This window comes from Chanos chanos, chromosome 5 (genome assembly GCF_902362185.1).
Source record: "Chanos chanos chromosome 5, fChaCha1.1, whole genome shotgun sequence".
Taxonomy (NCBI): Eukaryota; Metazoa; Chordata; class Actinopteri; order Gonorynchiformes; family Chanidae; genus Chanos; species Chanos chanos.
In genome coordinates, this window is record NC_044499.1 from 34,811,613 (window position 1) to 34,834,931 (window position 23,319).

A 23,319-nucleotide genomic window follows, 5' to 3' on the forward strand; every position below is an offset into this window, starting at 1 on the left:
TCCGCATAATCCTGGCTCATGTGTGGTGGCAGCCAGCTCTTGGTCCATTAGCTCAGTAATGGGAGAATGCTAATGCTAATGTCTGCAGTGCATCTGTGGACAGAGCCGCCGCAGGGGCTACAGCGCTCTTCCACGCTGTCACTTGGCGTTAGTACGCCGACCACACCAGAAAAGCGCAATTTCACACCCTCCCTGACACACAGGGCATGGCTCTGGTTTTACAGGGGCTTAGCACTGTAGGCTAAAAGGACGTGCAAAGAATGGGTACTGCCTGGTTAATTAGTCTGTCAGGGGCTGCAGGGTGATGGGACTGTCCTCTGAATCTCCTCTCTCTCTCTGTAGCAGCACCAATGCTACTTTCAGCTACTTTCCTCTCTCTGTGTTCACTTTTGTCACTAATGGAATGCACATAGGAATGTGTGTCTACCTGTGGTTTCTGTAGCACACCAAACATGTTCAATGTTGTGCAATGTTGTCTCGTACAATGGAAAAATCAACATGATCATCAAGTGTACTGGTGTCCAACAAAATCATAAATTTCATGATTTTGTTAATAGCAGCCAGTTCATAGCTAAATTAATGCATTGACATTAAAAACCATAAATCATTTATGACAGTCTGTAGAGGGTTACATTTTAGTGCTTTTATATCAGTCAGTATAGTTCTGAGCTGTCAGAGTTATGTACCTAGCGTCAATCATCTTTTGACCTGCCAGTAGTGTCCAGTTGTGGCCAGCCACACCTCTGTCAGATTGCACGATACTCTTCTCCCTTCCTCCCACCCTCTCAGTACTCAGGCCATGTCTGTTCAGCATTGCTGGGAAACAGCATGACTCACACACCTCTGACGGACCCATAACTACAGCACACTATTATCTCCCTACCTCATACACACATTCACAGACTCACACACACCCACACACGGACACACACCCACACAAACATATACTACGACCTACATGTTCCAAACCCACAGCATCAGCAGAATTTATTAGGGTCATCATGATGAACAGAGACTACTCTCATTAAAATACATACAGAAGCTTACAGTTAAGGTAGAGACACACAGTAAACGGTTCAAGATTGAAAACTAAAGATAACCTTACACCCTGAGGTACTGAGAAAAAAAAGACACAGTTCCTCTGTGCTCTATATGTGAAATTGAGGAACCAAAGAGGATCTGTTATCGGTAATTACCAAAGACGACCGTGGTCGTGATCCTCAGGCGGAGTGAAAAATGCTAAGCATGTTAGATGCCTGATTAAACAACCACTGGATTAGACTACTGATTAGCCACTCATAGAAGTATGGCTTTTACAGCAGCGGTCTCTGAATATAATTAAAAACCACTTTTCCTGTACACCGAGAGTTGAATACTGCAGCTCTGGTTATTGGAAAACTTATTAGTGGTCTATAAAAGCAGTAGAGCAAAGATAAAAACGCAAAATGTGCTAAATAAAATAGGTCAGACATGGAGAATGAGTCATACATTGACCCTGACAGTTAAGGAAATTATAGACTTCAGGCTTATTTCGGCAAAGACCTAAAGTTATTCAAAGGAGCGGAAACATATAAAGAGATGAGCATGGCACAGTCACATGCTTGCCCTGTGCCTCGGTGAATCCCATTGGGTGTCAGGCTAAAGGATGACAGTCTTTGTGTAGAGGTTCCATACCCTGACTCTCTTCTTCTCTATCTCTGTCTCACAGCCTTCTTTATAATGACAATCCAGCTCAGCCCCCAACAGCCCCAATGAGAAGATTCCAAGTGACAGGGGCTCCAAGTTTTCTAGTATGTCATATCCTCTGCATCCTTGCATACACACTCATTGTTATTTCACCAGGGGAAAGATGGCTTATGGGGAGATGGTTTCCAGTCAATTTACGTTTATTAGGTCTGAAACGTTTTAAAGAAAACCACCTCTAGAAAAAAAAAATACTGACCCACTTTGAACAAAAATATGAAGACAAAGACTCTCTTTATGTCAATCTCTGTCACATCTGACACTGCTAAAATGGGTCTTTAATAATAGCTTGGCATCTAACACATTGGCTAGAGGGAAGAAATAGTTGACCCCGACCCCTTAACTGACATACTGCGGAGGCAGTGGCATGACTGCCGTTCTTCCTGTCTTTAAAAGAGGCCTGTGTGTCATCATGGGCCAGTTACACAAACTATAATACAAGTCCTGTTTTCGCTGCCTAACCATACCCTCTCATGTTTATCATGTTCACATCCATTACCAGTGACATATTTAGCTTAAGAAAAGTATTATGTGTGAGAAAAGTGGTAGTCTAACTCATTAGGCAATCAAAGACACTTCCAACAGAAAGCAATTCAGCAAATATTTATGAGCACATCAATAACAATGCTCCAAAATACTGCTAAAGGGTGTTCAGTTTAGACTTCCAGATTTATATACTTCCATATGAAGTGAGGTCCAGCTGGTCTTTCAGAGCAACCAAACAATACATTTCTATTTTAAATGATCTTTGTTGTGCTCTGCACACTATAAATGAAGTTATTATTAGTAGCAGCAGTAATAGTAGGGCAGTAGCAGTAGCAGTAGTAGTAGTGGTAGTCATTTGGAAACTGCGTGAACAAGACAAATCAAAATTACCACACCCTGGGAATTACTACACAGGTGTGTATTGCACTTGACAAGCCACAAAACATCCACTGAAATAAAATCAGAGCTCAGGATGACTGTAGACTAAAGCAGCAGTAGCAGCAGAACAGACTGGAGACCACCCCTAGGATTGATGTCCATAATCAGGTTGCAGAGCTCTTTGACCGGATGAGATATCAGGACAGTCAGTGCCTGGAGGCTTACTGGACAGAAATTAATCTCTCCAGTGATAGACCTTGGAAGAATAGACCAGTGGGCCACTAACCAACCACTAACAGGTTTAGAGTGGACCACAAATGGAGCTGGAGCTCCATTAATGCCCTTGGCATAGGTTTGACTGCAAGGACACAGAGGGCTTACACATCTTATTTGGAAAACAGACAGCTAGGGATTTTTCATCCTTCGTTATCCATCAGACAAATAAACACAGACAGATAAATAGATTGGTATACCGATAGATAAATAGATAGATAGCGAGAGAGAGAGAGAGAGAGAGATACATGGCACATTTCTGCCCTGTGAGTACTCTTACTATATGGCCTCATTCAGAGGCAATGGGGCACTAAAAGATTTAGTAAACAGTGCTCTCCTATTACACACCTCTTTACAAAGTGCCTGCTGTTCTTACTGCACAATCCAGTCTGAGGACAGACAGAGTACTACACAGAGCACAGATATAGATTTGTGATATCAGCACAGATGCTGATCTGGGACCAGTTTAGACCTGTTTTGCTTACAAAAATTCATATTGTAAACAGGGTTAGGAGAAGGGATCATAGATATGATGTTTAAGGCACATAATAAATGAAGCCTGTACAAGCTGTTCAGCCAAGAAAAGAGGCCTTGGAGCTACTGAGACCAGAACACAGAAAATCACAATGCCAGAGCTAAAGCACAGGGATTGTAATGGCTAAAGAAGAGAGGACAAGGTAACATAATATCACAAGAAATGGAAACAGAGACAAAAAATACCAAAATGGAAGGACAAAATGAACCACTGAGAACATGTTCCAAAACAAGTCCACAAAAAAATTGCAATTTGCAAACCCCCAGATGAAATTTCACAGCATAAAAAGAAAGAAAGAAAGAAAGAAAGAAAGAAAGAAAGAAAGAAAGAAAGAAAGAAAGAAAGAGTGTCCTGTTCCATTGCAACGGTTAAACAAGGCTTTAATTTATGCATCACATCATAAACAGCACTCAATAGCATAACATGCCATATGACTTTGTCAATATCCCTTAAGTCATCATTAGCAAAGTGGGTCACAAAACCTCTGATGTTTAAAGAATGTCAAATTCCTTGGTGTGTGGTCACACATAAAGAAAACTCGAAATCACTGGATCTTCTTCAGTCACAACATACAAACACACTGCAGTACACTTCAATGCAGTTAAAGGGGTATGATGTCATCCGTGTCTGAGAGAGGTGTGTGGCCAAAACAGAGAACAGGTAGGAGCACATTCAACTTCAACCGGTCCTTAAATTTTGCCTTGTCAGCATTTCTTCCCCTGACACAGACAGAGGGTTTTCATTTTACACACTGTAGCACAGCTCTGTAAAATCAGCTCTGCCCTTTGGCATGATGAACTCATTTGTGCGTGAGTGTGTATATGTGTAGGTGTGTGAGGTCTTTTTCTTCACTACTTTGCAGGCGGATGAGGAAGACAATATGAAGACTGGCTGTGGTCCTCTACTTTCCAAAAGTTTGTATATATATACATATATATTCAATTGTCTAATCACTCAGCTGCAAAAGAATGCCACTCTGTTCTAAGGTACATTTTAGCCATGATGAGTCAGTGAGGGAACAATTTTTCTTCCCTATACTTTCTATGGCCATTATAACAGATTATTAACATTTGTGCAAGTACTGGCACCAACATGTAGAGAAAGAGCAGAATTAGGGAAAGTTATTTGAATTACAGTGTCCAATACTAAACCCCATATTTGCTCCTTTTGATCAAATTATAGGTTTCACATCAAAAAAGAAGTTGGTTTAAGGCAGCTGGTTAAATCCACATAACCTGTAGAGCAGACGTTTCTTCAGTAGCTAGAAACACAATGACAGCTGCTTAAAAATGATACGGCAGCACAGTGACCTGACGGTCATCCTAAACCATCATTCTAACCCAACTCTGCTTTGAACCAGTCTTCTATTCGCATAAACATCCACTTGTCTTTGGCACATAAGCACTGACAGATAAGCACAAGACCACTCTCTTTTGCACTGCTCTTATGTAACACACTTTTGGGAAGAAACTGGGCTAGACTATGGGCAGACATACACCAGAGCTCTGCCCTACCCCCCATTTCCCTAATATACCTCAGCAGGCACCTAGAGCGGGATAGCCCCTGTTGTTGTTGTTGTTGTTGTTTTTTTTTGCCACTTAAAATCTCCCCTGCAGAATTGTAAGATTCAGGTAAAGTGAAAGCATGAGTTGTTTCAACACACAGAAAGTGAAGTAGGTTTCAATCTCCTCCAGGGTAAGACTGTGAGAGTCCAGACATGGGAATTCAATTCTCGCTGCTAATACAAGCTTTAGTATCTTCTGCTGATGGTGAAAAAGAGAGTCGAACAGCCAAATGGCACCAACCAGAGCAGAACATCCTCAACGGAACAGAGGAACTGTGACAGCTACATTCCACCATCAACAATGAGACTAGTGTTACCAGAGACCACTTAGGAGGCACCAGTCTCTTCAGTCATAACTTCAAAGGGGAGGGATGAGGGTTTTTCCTTCCTTTCTATCTGACTTTTTTCTTCCTAACTGTCCCTGATTTATTATTTCTTTTTTGTCTTCTTCCATATAGCCTTTCTCTCTTCATTACTTTACTGCATTCTTTCATCTTTGCGTTCCTTTATTTTATTTCAGATATTACCTTCATGCTGTCCCTTTTTCACCTTCTTTATTTTTTTCTTTCTGGAAACCAAGAAAAAAGGGTAAGCAGTGGAGAGGCACCACTGCAGTGTCAACATCTCCCTACTGCCAAGAGAGGTGAACAGACTCGTGTAACCTGATAGAGTCTAAGTACATGGAGCTCAGTGTACTAAGATTCGTCTTTGTAGAGGGGTTCAGAGATGCACAGCTCAGGCCTAGGTTATTGTTAGAATAGTATATTCTCTGACTGACACCACTTTAACAGTAAACAGCCAACAAGACAGAAAGTAATGTTTACTATTGTATATTTTATACTGTCCTTCAAGTTCCCAATGGTGTGAAATGCTATGATAGAGAAGTTTAAAAAAACAGACAAACAAAAATAACATGATCATCTCAATAAACTCAACACTGGTACATTGGCCATGCATTTGGCTGAACAGCTGTTGGCGTCAAGTTTGTTTTTTTCAAGATTTTGTGAAGCAATAGAGGAAATTGCATTAGATGGCTTACATCACATGGGGCCCCCTAACTCACTCTTTCTTCTACTCTCTCTCTCTCTCCCTCTCACACACACACACACACATATAGACAGACACAAACAGGTTTACCTCAGGACATACTGTCACTCTTTGACAGTTTCAGGCTGCAGCTCGCATGTCAGCTCTGCTGATGTGAACATACCTTGCATTTGTGTCTCTTCTAACAACCAGACTCCCTTTTATCCATTGTTAATGCTCTTCAAAACTGATCCACAGTCATTTTGGCCGTTTTATTCATAATGCTTAAGGGAACAGACTGGGAGGGCTGACCCTGGACCTGCTTGAGCCGCAGAGGTACCGGAGTGAGAAAGACATGGTTTCTCAAATGACAGCCTCAGAGAGCTTCGGCTAGAAACTCTAGGAAACTAATTTTTCAGTTGAAAACAGACTGTGGAGACAAGAGAGACAAGAATAATAGCTAGTAAGATCTTTTCATTCAATTAATGAAAGGCGTGTAGAAAAATTTCAGAGCTATTCTTCAAAATGAAGGATGGGGAATTCCTTTCCATCTCTCATGAGATGCCCTTTCCCCCACAACTAAAAAAACTTAACACATCTGCAATGAGTTCTGATGTAATTTTCCTCTTTCCTATCTAGGCTGAAAGAGTTTGGGCAGGAGAATAGCCAAAATGTGGTAAAAATCTGATATTTCCTAATCACCATGTTGACTAGCTCACTGTTTGGACAGAAAATTGTACACTAACTGCCCCATCTATCACTTGGGTGTCTTCCACAAATCCTAAACATCAGTCTGAATAGATAGATAGATAGATTAGATAGACAGATAGATAGATAGATGGAAAAAGGGAGGAGGAAATTGTGTTTATGTAGGTGTCGAAATGAGCACTGCTGTGAAAAAAAATGCCAGACCGAGAGTGTCACTGACGTCCTTTCTCCTCTTTATCTGATTCATTAATCTCCCACATCAGCTTAGTAAACAGGCAACTTCACACCGAGCTCAAAGCACAAAGTGGTAACGGCTGTTTTCATGTAGGGGCAACAAAAGCTCAAGCTGGGGGAATTTCATCAGTTCCGAGAGTGGTTTCAGTTGTCAAAGGCACCTGTCAAACAATGTCTGAGACAGCTGATTCATCACACCCTGGTTCACGGGTCACACATGCCTGACTTTCAACGCAAGCTATTAGCTGTATGCCCACTGGATTGGTTTGTAAACAGACACAACACAATGGGGCACTTAAACTATGCATAAGTCTTTAGTTTGTGCAAAAGCTCTAAGTGATAGGAAAACCAGTAACTTGAGCAGCAATATGAGATGTGTTGGTTAAGATCTTGTCACTGGTAAGGTGACTTACTGCACCGCAGGAGTCACATGATTCTAACAAGAACCTATGTTAATTGAACCTTTCAAACATACCAAGAAGATGTGAAACTGTGCGGCCATCTTGAGAGTGTTTATTGCACAGAAACACACATGGCTGTGAGTGGTTAACAACGATGATCAGTATGCAATTGTTAAGGCTTATTATGCAAGACGTTGTTCACTTGAGGTAGAATGTGTAAGGGGGAGATATATATTTTACTTATACTAGCACACCCTGTGTAAACTGACAACGATGATCAAGAAACAGTAGCAATGATCAAGAAACAGGCGCAAACCAGCCAAATGATGAAGACAACATACTGTACTGTACTTTCATCCAGAGTGATTCATTACTGAGTCATTAAAGCAGCAGATCAGAAAACTGACAAAGAGCATATACATAGAGGTAAATGTAGCAGTGCGTGTGCATGCGTGTGTGTGTGCGTGCGTGCGTGTGTGTATGTATGGGGTAGAACTGGCTAATCACAGGATTAAAATACGAAGTGTATATAATGCAATGCACTGCGTTGTTAGTCTGCTTTGATCATGACTCATACACTGTCAGAACCGATTAAGGCGTTTGAGAAGCCAAACATGAGAGACTTGCCTAAAGCATCACACCTGATTACACACATTTAGAGAGAGTTTGTGAAAGGAGCACATGAAAAATTAAGACCAAACTAGCCACGAGGCTCAAAGCTTAGGGCAGGTATGTCACATCTCTAAATATCCACAAATGGAGAGTCTGACTTCACTACTATAGAGAAAGATTTCAGTTTCAACATCCTGACTTTTTTCAAGTTGAGGTTAAATATCTAAAAATGTATTAGTTTGCCAAACTGACATGAGTACAGCGTGAACGGAAATAACAGTGTGGTGACTGAATGACATACTCCATTTTCTTGGCGAATAAAGAAAAAGGCAAATAAACCAGAGGGTGGGAGAATGCAGAAAAGGTGAGGTCTTAACATTCACTCCTGAGGCAACGTACAGAAGCCCTGTCCCCACACTCCAACCACCAGTGCAGAAATTATATCCGCATAACTATTACTGACAATACCACACAGGAAGCAAAGGTGAACAGCTCGACCCAGTTCTCCTATGTCTGTAAGAGTATGCTCAAGAGATCAACCACAGTGCACTGATGCTGCCAGCTCTGTACTGGCACAGTCTGTACCTCACAATGTCTCCTACTGAGCTTTGGAAGGACCATTCAGAGAACAGAGCAAACTTAAAATTCTGCTGTCAGCTTCCACAAGCCTCAGCTGTGCTATCATCCACAGCCTGCTCTCTCCTGTAATGGCCAAAATGGAGCCTGAGCCACTGAGATCACTGATAAGGCAAATGTGATAGCAGATGCTTGTCTGCTCCTGAAATTCTTGAATTTTACCCCCTTTTTCCCCTAAAGAAGACTCCATGCTCGATATTTCACACTCTGATCAGCTATTCAATGCCGTCTTTCAACATCTGACAAGATAGGGAAATGCTTGAAGACAACAAAAACAACAACGACAGCAGTCGCATCATCATTGAATGAAACGAACACTTTTTATGATGGCAATAGCAGCCCTCCCTCGCTTAAAAATCTCTGACATCAGAAGGTTCAGGGACTATGCATGGGTGTGCTGCAGGCGGTATGAACCTTCGTCTTCTTCTTGTCATCGTAAATTTTGAGCCTCATCAACCTCGCCTGTGCTCATCTGGTTCACATTCAGCCTCAGAAAGCTACAAAAGCCTCAATAAAATGTCCCTATTGCGACGCCTTTTCAACGCATTCCAATGGCCTGTCAGCGGAGGATGAAGGACACGAGAGGAAATGGGGAGGGCCATGGCTGTGGTCACATTTTAACTACACCTGATGAAAAGGCAATTAACCAACGAGATGTGACAGCCCGCTCTGCTGACAGGGCCTGCGGTTCTACCACGGACTAAAGTTAGCTAGCTTAACAGTCGGAGCTTAGCCCTACATACGCACCTTAGGGGCGAGGTAAACTGACATGTGAGAGCGCGCTGTACAGAAGTGCTGAGCCTGCTGCTTTCGCTCTGAAACTTGAGTTGCTTGGAGACGTGTGGCGAGAAGCCAAGGAACACACTGCTCAGCTCCTGAAGTTCGAGGAGCCAACTGTCATACAGCACACGGTAAACCACAATGTCATTTAAGTAGTTACCATGGGTTTGGCCTAATGTCACGACAGACATTGCTGTTTATAGTCCAGATAGATTAGCTAACCTATTAGACCCCTTTCAAATTGTGGTTTGTTTTTTTTTGAATGACCTGCAGTATTGGTCTAAAGTTTAGGATAAGATTTGCAACAAAGATGATTGTGGATACTCCACTAATTCTCAAAGCAGAGCAAGGAAAAGATCATAATGATTTTTAACTTGTGTCACTAATTTGATTTTTTCAAGGTCCTTTTTGCACAATTGTATTTCTTAAGATATGTACCTTCTGAACTACATACAGTCAATCAAACACTGGTCAACCTAAGTCATTGCCTGTCCAGTAAAGATATGTGATGATCTCCACATTTGTGTCTCCTTAGAAACAACTGAATGCGTCGGAAAAGCTCTTAATGCTTAAGGATGGCTTGTTTCATTAGAGGGAGAGGGCATTAGAATCAAAGTAAGAAAAAAGCACTCAGTCTAAGAGACTGAACCAATCTCTTCAGACACACAGAGTGAGAGAGAGCTACGGGAGCAGGAACAAACTGAAGAATTTATGAATTGCTGACAGATTTTAAGGCGATATGTGAGTTAGGGAGTGAAAGCATAAGTAAAACTCACGAAGGCTGAGTTTTTTAGTGTGTTTGTGTGTGTGTGTGTGTGTGTATGTGTGTGCGAGTGTGTACATGTGTGTGCATACACCTGTGTGTATATGTGTGCGTTGCATCTGTCATGCAAACCAGGTCTCAGTGTACAACAAACTCACTTTAAGGTTATGAACAAAATTGAAACTAATTACAACAGTTGGAGGCCAGAGGGCACATCACCCTTTATGCTAACTTCGCAAATAATTGTGCTTTTGCTCCATGTAACTGCATAGCAACATGAAAACATTAACACTGCTTCCCTGCAAATACACACTCAGATAAATCAGACAATGTTTTATCCAAAAGGCCCTGATTAAAAAAAAAAAAAGTTTCATTTGTTACATTAACAAAGCTTTAAGGAGTATTTCATGGTTTAATGAAAATGTGTTCTATGCCAAGAAGTCATCCAAAGCAAGGACTATATCATCCCTGATATTACATATATTAAAGATATTCTGCTCTCAGCTCGCTGTTAAATAAAAATGGACTCAGTATGCTGCATATTGGACTGGAACCATCAGAAAGCAGAATCTATTCGCCAGACTTTAGTTACCAAAACAGACCACTTAGCATAAGCTAGTCCAGCGCAGAAGATCTATATAGACTTGTCATATCTAGGTCAATGCATACTCACTAATATTCTAACACACAATAGCAAAAATAAGTATGTAGTATGTAGACAGAAGTATTCTTCTGTCCTGAACTGAGTCTTTTTGGTTAGCCGTAGCAGAACCAAAAGGATGCAAAGGACGCCTCTTAACACGGATGCCTCATTTATGACGCTAACCATCATTGTACTGCCCGTCTTCTGTTTGCCAGAGTGAGGCTCTGTGGCAAAATCACCGGCGAAAGCAGGAGAGGGATATCAGACAGTAGGTCGAGCTCTGATTGTTGAAATGATAAAAAGGCTCTGCACTGTTTTATTCTTATCTGTGTCCATTAAGGCAAGGTTAGCTGAGGTCCTGAAGCAAAGGCTGAGAATGCAGCCAGGCTCCTTGCCAGCTGCTTGTCTCCGCAGCGCTTTCTTGACAACTCTACTGTTATATTTTCCTCCGTAAATTAGCAGCGTTTGTCTTGGAGGCCTGCCTACTTTTAATCCCTCAATCATTCACCATGGAGCAACACTGACCTGGAGCCAGAACTTCACTGTTGAGTTGAGCTGGATATTATTATACACTGCAGCAAAATGAACGAAATGCAAAATATTAAGGTATGCGCTCTGTTGAAATGTCAATGGTAATTTATAATACTGACATAATGGATACAATATCCTACACTTGTAGGCTCCATAGAATGAGGTTTCAAAAATACAGATCCATCAAAAAAACCAACCATTATTATTATGAAACAGCAAGACATCTATTAGGCAATAAGCAAATTGTGATACTTCATCGTAGCCCAAATCTTTAGCTTCTTACAGACATCATAGAGGAGTGCCTGTAATCAGAATCCCTATGGAATTGTGTCATGTCTCCTACAGACTTCTTGTACACATTTAAAACAGTATATCCGAATGAAAAACAAAGCTCTGAAGGTCTGCTGCTTGTCAACATAAAGTGAAAACACCGGGATAGCCCGGACACAGAGGATCCAAAAGACAGAAGTATGACACCATTTAAAGTTATAACTTCCCCTCACTTGCACATTAAAGAAGGACCCTCTATTTAGTATTTACAAGAGGAAGTGATAAAATTCCCAAACAGAAGTCCCAAGCACAGTCAGAGGTTGTTAAAAACATTTAACAGAGGGCCAAAGCATAAGACTCCACAGAAGAAGCTCCTTTTCCTAGTGAAGGAGCTGTGGGCGAACAGATGCTGCCTTTGACACTGTTTCCATTTCTTCATCCTAAGCCTTCTTTGAGGTCAATTGTTAGAAACCATTACTGCCATCTGAGGGCTGTGGTCCCCTGCACATGCAGGAGAATGTCTGGGTCTGAGGCAGACACACAAATGGGGCAATTTGTGAGCCCATTTAAAATTCTGATCTAATTTTCTCAAGCGAGGCTCTGAAACCAGATCCCCTTTCTTCCATCATAAGTCCCTCATGGCCCTGCGTACTGTTCGGAGGAGAACATGAAAGCTGAGTGGGGAGAGAGAGAAAGGAGGAAAAGAGAGAAATGGAGAGAGGGAGAGAGAGAGAGAGAAAGAGGGGGTGGCAATACTGCAGTGAAGTGCTTTGATCTCCCATGCAATGCCGGCATGGGGAGCGATGGCAGGCAAGTTAACTGGAGCTACTGCAGAGCGCACCCACCTTACCCACCCACGTCCTCTGGTCTTCTCTCTCTGAGACTCAGTCCATGCTGCATTAACATACAGTACGCATCATCACCACTCAGAGAGAAGGGCTGAAGAATTTGACTCATCATGGTCTGATGTGTGTAACTGCTGTGTTGTGGGAGTTAAGACGAGCTTGGCCAAGATATTGCCTACCATCCTCTTAGTTATCAGTTGATAAAACTGCTCTGTGCAGTGATCTACTGTTTTACTCAGTTCTGCATTTCAACACAACCAAACTGAAAGGAGAACATCAGTTTCACTGCTACTGTGGTTCAGGACAGGGCTGCCTAAAATGAGCCCCAAAACCCATGGTTCCCTCCTGAAACCTTCTTTGATAGGTCCACCAAGTCCATCAGGAATGGCAACAGTGCAAATGCACCGGAGCCACTGTTGGTACAATTTGAAAGAATACTAGGGGTCACTGTGGTTGCCCAATCCCACAGGCTATGATGTGAAAATGGGATGAGACACATTACATGCTACCATATTTTCAAAATGCTGTCATGTTGAGTGCGAAGGCAAAGCTGAAATAGAAACGTTTGGGAAAATGTAGCAGCGTAGAGTTAGAACATACCACTGTATCTTGCACTGAGAGCTGCTGTGCAAAATCCATCAAACTGAGAAGTGTGATGGAGGAAATCATTAAATCATACATTACGTCTGCCCCTGAGCAACAAGCTCAGACTTCCCTACACCAACAGATGTAAAAGAATGTTCTAGAGCAAGAAATTACACTCTAAACTGGCCTTTGGTTGACTGAGATATTTTTCTATTGCATTCCTCACACAAGGTACCTCCATTGGCACTGTGGTAATACAAATTCTTTTTGCTTCCAGAACACTGTTTACTTTCTTGATCTCATAGTGTCATCTCCTCTTTCTTAATGTTAAAATGCCCATACACACACATAGGACATGGACAAACTTCAGAATGAGAAACCAATTTCAGTTTCACTTCTAATGTTCTCCAATCCCAGAGAAAGGCAGCTGCTTAAAAGCCACCTGTTCAGACTGGTCCTGCTGGGAGAAGACACTCCAGTTCCACAAAATTCAGAGTACAAAAACCTGTGTCTATACTCTGTGGTCACTGTTTGCCCACATCATTAAAATACAGGCCTTACACTTAACAGCGCTCTGTGAGGGTTCCCCTGCGATATCAGGGCATGTGGCCAACAGAAATAATCATTCACCTTCTGGTTTAGGCCAACATCTGTGAAGAACTGCTATACCTCAACATCTGGTGACCTTTAGTGTCTTATTTCTGCCTCTCTAACTGATCCAGAGGGCTTATCTAAGGTACATGTCCATACAACTCATTTTCTCAGTTTACCTCCATCAATTGGAAATTCACAGCAACCCTGTGAATAGTGAGAGGCTTTTCCCCCTTTGTCTGTTTCCCTGGAGTAAATGACTGAGAGAAAGCCTGTCCGTACTTGACCACTTTGAGCAGGCAGGCGAGGCTTGTTTTGCTTATATTGAAGCGAACGATTACACGTGAATTGTAACATCTATGATGTTCAACGGAGCATGAAGAAGAAGAAAAAAAAACAGATTTCAGATAGCCTGATAGTCCTGCTAAATAGCTTTCCAACCTGGCAGAGTCGTGATCAGCCATGTACACATAAACAGGCAAGGGGGGCACAAACAAATGAAAACCTCTTGTTCCAGCATGTTCTTGATCTGGGGAACATCCATCAACATCTGCCACTTCAGAATTGAGCTTTCAGTTCATGCAGAGGTCCATCTGTCACTCCTTCCTCCTTTTCTATGTCAACCACATCAAAAGGAGATATGGCCCACCACTGGTATACAGGCGCTCCTACATGCTCAGTATCACAGTTTCTGCACTACAAGAGGGAGGAATATCAGTACAGGGTAAGGGGCTTCATGAGTGGTACTGGTGCACTGAAGTCACTTAATAAATGTGCGCTTTTCCCACCAATTTAATCCACAGAAAGTGGTCTGAGTGCTGGAAGAATTGCAGATATCCAGCCCCTGAGTGGAGTAGAGCTAAACAGACAGAGAGCACAGCACGTCCAGCCTCTTGCCTGTTAAAACCAGTTCTGATCAGATGCTAACTCTTTGTCTCACTGCCACCAAAAATTACATTGTCCCGGTTTATGCTCAATACTAGAGAATTACACGTTTCTCTTGCTCCTATTCTTAGCAAGAGGTAAAGGGTGAGAGAGAATACAATGTGTGGTGCGGGCATCTAGTTCCCCACTAGGAGTCTAAAGGTAAGAAGTTGTATTAGAGAAGCTGTGTGAAATAATGTTATCTGCAGACTTATCCAGCAGTTACACTGTCTGTATCATCCTTTTCATGCCCAAACCTCTTGCAGTGCTCCATGCAGATCTCAGGTTAACACCTACAGGTAAGCTAATATCAAAAGACTTGTATTTTATTTTTCTATTGAAGCACACAGATTAGATGGGGAGAGGAGATTCAATTGTTCTGAGCTCTGTCTGGCAAGTTTACAGGGCCCTTTAAAACAGACCCTGTCAAAGAGGGAGTGGATGGTCAAACAGAAGAGGATCAAAGCCATATCGCAAAGGAACACAACCTGGCAACCATTCAAAGAGCTACAATCAGCTGTCTGTCTGAAACTCTCTGATCTCCACTATAAGGACAATGTCTTTTCCATGCAGTGACAAATGGAGCTATAAGAGTATATCGTGCTCAAGAGTTGCTTACTGAGGACAATGGGCACTGAGATCAGAAGGCTGAGTCACACAGCTTTTCTTACAAACAGACAGCCATGGGAATCAGTACAGAGCCAGCCACAGCCCAGGCTGTTTGAGTGAGCCTAATGGTTTTTAATTGCATTCAGGTACATTGGACTGTCTGCATCCTGCACTATTTGCTCAGAGCCATTAGGCCATTCAGAGAGTCTATTCATTAGAGCATCTGTCAAAGAATGAACAGAGAGCTGGTCTATTGTTGCTCTGGTAATCTGTGTGTTAATGTATGCTACAAGTAAGACTGCACACAGAAACTGTCCACATCTGCCTGAGTTTTAGGAACACTGAGCATTATCTAAACTGAACTCCATTCTTTCTCTCTCTCTCTCTCTCTCAGTTTTGCATACAAGGTCTGAATGAAGCCTCATCATATCCACAAGTATGTATGGCATCATCACAAAGAGAACTGAACGGGACTTCATATGTTTAAGTTATGCCTTACAGCACGGCAGAAATCTCCTCATTATGACACAGTACATGTAGTGCTAACAGCTGCCTAAAGAGAGGAGCTGTGGTGACATCAGAATCTCATAGAGAGGCTGATCCATGCTATATTTAGCACCATTCCATATAATCAGCATGACATTTCTATTCAGAATTTCAGCTTACTGGTCACATTTCTGCCTTTTACATTAGCTTTCCATTTAGCTATCAGACAACCACAGTGACCAGCACCATAAATAATGTAATCCAAATTTATAATTCTCTTACAATATGTTTTGTTTTATTTATTTATTTATTTTACATTCACATGTAGAAACACACAGATTGTTTTCCACAAAACACTTTGGTACACTACTTCCACCCTTGACAACGGCAAAGGAATGAACGGCTTTGAAGTGAAAATGAAGGTTGCATACTGCGCTGAAGGGGGCGGTTGACCTTCGTGTGTTATTTAAACTGGAAAGATACAGGAGCAAGACTGTAGGAGGATGGACAGCCAACAGGGACCCTATTGAGACATGGCCTGTTGATTCCCGCCAAAGGAGAGATGATGACTTTTCTGGGTACGCTATGTACAGATGTCTGCTGAGGTACATGCACTTATGTTTCCTATGGGGGGGTCGAAGAGATTGAGGTTCCGGAGTGGGGTCAGTATAATCCAGGGAACAGATGTTACAGCACACCAGAGGGTGCACAAAACGCAAAGAGACTATAGATTATCATCAGTGGTGAGCAGAGGCATAAAGTAAATGATAACCTCAATAATCCATGATGGTTCTCTGAAATCACTGTACATATGAAGAGTCATATCCTGCCTTTTAATTACTGACTGTTACGATGCACAGTGAAAATGGTGTGGTCTGTCTGCTGCATCCAAATTTTAGGTTGACGTAATGTGCCATTTGAAAATATGAATTATTGATGAAAACTGTCACCCTCAATTTGTGTTAATCCACTGTGAGAAAAAAGGAGATGCATATGTCAAGAACAACTGAACAGTCAGACATGAACATACACATTAAGCAACCACTCTAATTGAATTGTTTACTGAACACAGTGCTCTGTTCTTCTTCTTCTTCTTTTTTTTTTTTAGTGAAATCACTCTACTCTGTTCTTTTTTGTAAAGTAGACCATCTCCCCCATTCACGGTTTGTCCTCTCCCACATTCCTGTGTGCTGGAAAGCACTTGGATATCTTACTGTGATTCTATAACCTATAATATAAAGGTTTACCACAGGCTCCTGAGGCCCTGGAGCAGTTTAGCTCTAATACATCACGATAGGTCATGACATTTAATGGAAGATACTGCTTCAGTAAGAGGGAGAATGAAAGCGATGTGAAGATACATGTAGCACTGGTATCAACCCCAGAGAACAACACCTTACAATTCAGCAGAAATGGACCTTCATTAAAATGTGGCCACACAAATGGCCCTTAAAGTTAAAGTTGACAAGTCTAAAGTGTTATGAAAGAGCCTGAAGTTTCAGCGAGTTCATCCATCTTGCTTCTGGAAACAGCCTCCACCACAAGATCACTCTAGCCACTTCAACTCTATCCCACTCCCCCTGGCTTTACCCCCCCCCCCCCCCCCCCCCCCCCCCCCCCAACAGACATGAGGTTACCTGGAGCCATCCGTCAAAAACACAAGGAGGCAGGGAGACTGATCCCATGGGACCCTGTTAAGAGGGTGATGTCGGGATTAGAACCATCTGTGACCTCCCTTCAAATGTTTTTATTGTGTTGTCCAAAAATAGAGAATGATAGGAAAGGTCACAGGTTAGGTCATGTCCCTCTTTCTCATCCCTAAGGAAACCAGAGCCCTCAATCTCTTAGGGAAAAATGTACCCGACAGTGAGCTACATCATTGCATTTGGTCAAAAGAGTAAATAACAACATTTAAGAGAATGCTGTGAGTATGTGTTAACTTGGCTGCATCTATCAGCAAGTAAACCCCGAATGATTTATGTACAGATTATCATTCAGAGAGGTTGTCAGAGGTTTGATCAGTGGTAGATTTGTGAAGGCAGAATGTAAACCTGAGGGATGGACATCTAACAAATCATCAACCTAGTACAAATAAATCCCACCACTTTTTTATATGGATGCAAGCTCAGCACAATGGGCATAATTCTCACTGAACACGCTGTCTGAGCACTCTAAACAGATCACCACTATATTTAGTTAAACCTCTCTCTAAGTATGTTTACATTGGATGGTTTCCACACCACACTACAACCATACTACCGATTCCATCAAAATAACTAAATAACTAAATTAACAAAATAAAATAACAAAATAACTAAGATGCAGGATGTCACTGAGTCATCTGTCTGGAGTGACTTAAAAGACACTGTAGCTACTGTTTTAGTCAGGCTTACCTTACAGTGGTCCACAGCAAAATGTGAAGTCACTGCCAGCTGAGCTCGCCTCACATTACAAACAACTGCAATTATTCCAGCAGTCGGTCCCACATTAAAGCACTTTTATAGTAACTAATAATGACTGGAATTGCACTGGGCCTAAATGGTCTATTAGATGATACAGCATGGATGAGGTAATGCTCTAAATAGTTTGCTGGGCATGAGACAGTGTAGTAGAATGTGTCCTCACAACCTTCTTTGGATCATCCAATTTCTGGGTACAAATTAAAAATGAAATAAAATAAAATAATATTCAAAATTCCATAATTACAACATTCCTAGCCAGTCTTTGTTGAATGTGAACAAATTCTTGCTAGTGCTTAGCCTCAGACCACGATAGAAAACACTCCCATACAAAGGATGACAAGCACAGACCTGGTCAGTGCGGTATGGTAATGTGAACTGAAGGCCTGGGCTGAATGTGAACTGAAGTGTTGGGCTGAATGTGAACTGACGTGCCAGGCTGCTGCTGCTGTCCGTGCTGGGGGAGGAGGTGCAGGGAGCACCAGGAGATCCGTATGCTGGAAATATGACTAGAGGGGCATTGTCCTCTCAGGAGTGAAATGTCAGTGGATTTAAAACCTCCGCTGAGAAACGTAACCGTCGAGTCAGTGCAGCATCAAAGAAGTGGTAAACGTGTGTGTGTGTGTGTGTGTGTGGATGCATGTGTGTGGTTTTATTGTATTGTAAGGAAGCAAGTACATGTATTGTGAGGGAGACTGGACATCATTAGCAATTCTGCAAAGCACGTCTCGTCAGCACAAAAGTGGGCGCTTGTGTTGTATTGTCAGTCGATGTCAATAGAAAAGTTTTCTATGAAATAGGCCTACATGCTATCAAAGAGAAATGAACTGCCACAAAACCATGAGCATTCGATATTATTTGTAGGATCAAGTCAACTATTCTTCAAATCTTTATGCATTCAGAGCAACAGTGTTTTGCAAACAAATACACTAACATAAAACTTCCATTCAGCCAAAAATAAGTAATGTCCTGTTCTGAAAAAAGAGTTTGGATTGACAATCAGACATAAATAGCATCCATTTCATATTTTTTTTCTTTCAATCCAATTCTTTTGTTACCTGCTAGGAGACAATGTGCATCAAAACAACACAGAAAATTAAAATTCTTCACTGTCTACATTAGGAGAATCATCTTTAAAAAAAAAAAGTAATGTTATTTGTTTTTTGATCCACAGTTGACCACAGTGTGACCTATTGTATCAGCAAGTAAATCTAGATTTTGCCAAATAATGGCTAATTAATCCTGTGCTAAGAAATGAGATTACTATTAAACAAAAGGGTTTTTATTCCAGTGTTGTGTGTCAGAGTCACAGACATTCCTAATCTCACAGTTTAGCATGATTCAGAGAATCAACAGAGATTCATCAGCTAAGTTTCGATTCTGATAATCAAACTGTTTCTCTGAATCAGGGACTAAACAGTCTGACAGTGTGCTTTAACACAGTTCAAATTCCCATTCCAAACCCATACTGAGTCACTTACACATCACACATATTCTGGGCTCAAAGCAGCAGCCTTCCTTATTTGGTTGATTGATGGCACTGTCACTCCAAGTCTTTTGGAATGTTTCTCTGACCTCAACCCCTCCCCAGTGCTGTCTGCACACACATCAGTGCTATCAAAACAGGTTTGCATGTCTGTGTGATTCTCTGTAGCAGACACCAATGTCATACCACCTCATAGGCATTCTGTCACATACGCCAAATACCCAGGGATAACCAGTGGTAACCTTTCTGTTATAGTTAACAATTGCATCTGGAATGTGTCAGAACATCCATACGCATGCCAGAGATGGTTTGTGGTTTATGAGGCGTCATTGCTTACAAAAAAAATCAAAATAGTTTCATTTGCATGGAGATGTTGTAACAGTTAGATCCCTATCTGCTGTAATTGTAAAAAAAAACAAAACATTCAAGACAAGACACACCTGTCTAACTTTGTGGCTGTAGCCTTAATGTAGTTAATCACATCAGCTGAAGTACAGACAGGCTGTTTAAAAAGTGTTAAATATGATGGGAATGTGCCCCAGTGTGTGTCGAGCTGTTCGTTTTTGTCCCAAAGTACAGGGCTGCTCCCATTTGTAATCTTTGAACCCGTTAAGTTCAGAAGAGCCAGTAGTTGGTAGGCATTAGAACCAATGGTTAGGGGGCAGTAGTTTTAGGGTCAATACATTTATTCAAAAGTGGAATGTTGAGGCATTGGGTTGAAGTATAACTTTAGCGTAACAAAGCATTATAATCATAGCTGAGATGATAACACATTCTTAAGATCACTTTCACGTTGGTTTGGCTGTACTGACTTCATACTCTCTACAAAGGCAGGCCACATTTTACAAGGTGTGGCACGCCCACATAAACAAGCTCTGTGACTAAATACTTAGTTAAATTGAGTTTAAAAATATTTTTCTTTGACCTATAAACCCTGTACTACAATGACACTGTCTCACATCCATCACTCATTCCTCTCAGTTGAGGTGTAAAATGTCTCAAGTCTCCAGATACATATAAGCACAGACTTACCTCCAGCACAGGTCCAGCTCCCAAAATGATTTGCTCCACTCCGCTGGCAAAGCCCTTCTGACTAAGTGCCGTCAGATGGTGGATGAGGAAGTTGGTGCTCTGGGTCTTGCCTGAGCCACTCTCACCAGAGATTACGATGCACTGGTTCTTGCAGCGTTGTAGCATAGCATGGTAGGATACATCAGCAACAGCATAGATGTGTGGCTCCAGCTTTCCCAGTTGGTGGTTGTCGTACATCTTAACATACTTGGGGTTGTAGATGGGCAGGAACTTGAAAGGGTTGACCACAATGAGGATACCACCCACGTAGGTGTAGATCTTCTCTTGCCGGAATCGACTACGCAAGCTGTCCAGCAGCGTGCGCTCATTGAGGTCGGGCAGGGCACACAAATCAGTAAGCTCACTGGGCTGCGGTTGTGGCAGGAGCCCACGTTCCACAAGACGTCGTCGCTCCTCCGTAACACGCAGCCACATCTGCAGGTTTCCATAGTGGATGGAACCATCCAAGTTCTTCTCACGTAGCAAGAAGCGGTAGTCCTCACCGCCCAAACGGTTCTCCAAGGCCATGCGCGGCCACAGCATCATACGCTGAACCGGGCAGTCGCCTGGGTTGAGGATCCATTCTTCACCGCCAAACTCCTTCACCTCAGCCAAAACGTAGCATCGTGTACGGTCCAGCCGCAGACGCTCAATGACCTGCTCGATGACCTCAGCGGCCGAGGTGACCTTGCGGGCCGACACAGGGCAGTAGATGGTGCCCTCGGCAATGGCACCTGGGTAGATGCGAAGCGTGAACTCTGAGTCCTCAAAGCGGCGCCGCCCTCCGCCGTCATGACTGCTCATGTTGGAGCGGCAGTTCCCGTTCCCATCAGCGCGTGGGGTGTGTCCGTCACCAGGCCCAGGAGATGGCTTCAAGACATTCCAGCTGCGAGTGAAAAAGGAGATGGCAGTTCATGAATAAGCAGAGAAGTCAGACCTGGAACTTTCATACAGCATGACCCAGGACACATGTCATTTGCATGTCATTTAAAATTTCATAGATTAGCAGACTTTGTGTATCCAAGGTACAGTGTTGGCAAGAGACAAAAGAACAGATAGAAGCTCTCTCTCTCTTATGAAACTCTTAGCCACTGGCCAATGCTTTCTGAGTTACGGACAGTGTGAGTCTCCTACTCTTCCTGCCAAGTTCAGCAGCTGTCACCATTCATACACAAGTGTCTCTAATACATGATACAATGCCTTAATTCAAAACCTTCCTGTTGATTCAGAGCCCCGTGGTCGCTCCCTGGGATATCATTCAGGAAAAACAACACAGCGCTCAGTGCAAATGCACAGCACTAGCTAACACTAATGTTTCGTGTACCAAAGTAATATTCATATAAAAGAATCATTGTGGGGTCTATGGTACAAACTAACAGAGCTCTTATAATCTACAGTGAGGGGGTTATAGAAATATATAGTATATATAAGAATGGGTGTCAGCCTCAGTGAGAATCTGACAATAGACAGACGTGCTTAAGCTGACAAATATGTTGTACAGCAATGATTGACATTTTGATTAAATGCCACATATAAATGCAACCATGAAGTTTTAACATTCCATTTTGGTTAGTCACTAAAAAAGGCACTTACAAACTTTGGCCTAATGGTACTGATGATAATAAAGCATGCAAATATTTACTATGGGGAATGTATAACAAAAAGGGACATTTATACCCATGTTAATAGTGCCCATCTAAAATGCTTTTCCTTTTGGCCTTGTAGCGCATTTACACAAAAAGATGCATCATTTTAAAAGAAATTTCAAGAAAAAACTAAAACAGTTTTCGGTGATCACCCCCAACTATGTTGCTGGTAATTTTGAAGTGGTGGCCATGTTAGTCCCTATCTTTACTATGACGTCTAAAGCTCGTCATCAAAAAAAAACCCCACAGAGCAGAAAGTTAAATCAGGCATAGGCCTACTCAAAACCACAAATGTGTATTGCTGTTTCACAAGTGTATTACTAAGTTTAACAAGCTCTTGTCTCACATGTTCTAAATGCACTAGTCCTAAAGGTACAGACAGTCCTTCTGAGCCTAAAAAATGGACCTATACAACTTGTTATTTCTTAAGAGTAAACCATAGGTCATGCATCCAACCTTCTGTAGTCCCTCTGTGGTCTTACCACATGGGACTTCTACTTCATGGTCTACTTTGTGACCTCACAAAAAGCCCATGCACAAAAGAAGATAACAACCCAATGGCCTTTCCCCTTATTCATGCTGTAAAACAGTGAACAAGAAAGGATCTTTCTGTGTGTCTTCTGGCTGTCTCATGGCATTCTGTCAGAGAGGCGCAGGGGGCTGAAACAGGGGTCCACTTCAGTCAGGTGCTTCTATCTTTTAAATTAAAAAGTTGAGCATTTTCAGTATGTTACCTTCAATACAATGTAAGCATTCTCTGTTCTCTGTCACAGCAAGTCAGTACATCATTGTTTCCAATACCATAACACCCTGGTGTGTTATAAAATATGGAACCTCATATTGGAAAAATCTCCTCTTTGCCAATAATGATGAATGACAGGAAATGAAGTGACCTATGCAGTAGACACTGAAGATGTTCCATATTTATCTTTTTCAGAGTTTCTGACTGCTCTCAAATCTCTACTGACACACAACAACCATGAACTGTAAGATGCAATGGAACTTCCTACTTAGATCTAATCATCCCTATTGAA

At 42.0% G+C, this 23,319-nt stretch overlaps 1 protein-coding gene across 1 annotated transcript in view; it reads right to left on the reverse strand.

The window, feature by feature from the left end:
• myo9ab (myosin IXAb) overlaps positions 1–21,458 on the reverse strand; it is a 72,370-nt gene extending 50,912 nt beyond the window's left edge. Inside the window, exon 1 of the mRNA XM_030774906.1 lies at positions 20,601–21,458. Within this exon, the coding sequence (XP_030630766.1) occupies positions 20,601–21,443 (843 nt within the window). The 5' untranslated portion in view covers positions 21,444–21,458. The remainder of the gene's footprint in view (positions 1–20,600) is intronic.
• Positions 21,459–23,319: the final 1,861 nt, after the last annotated feature.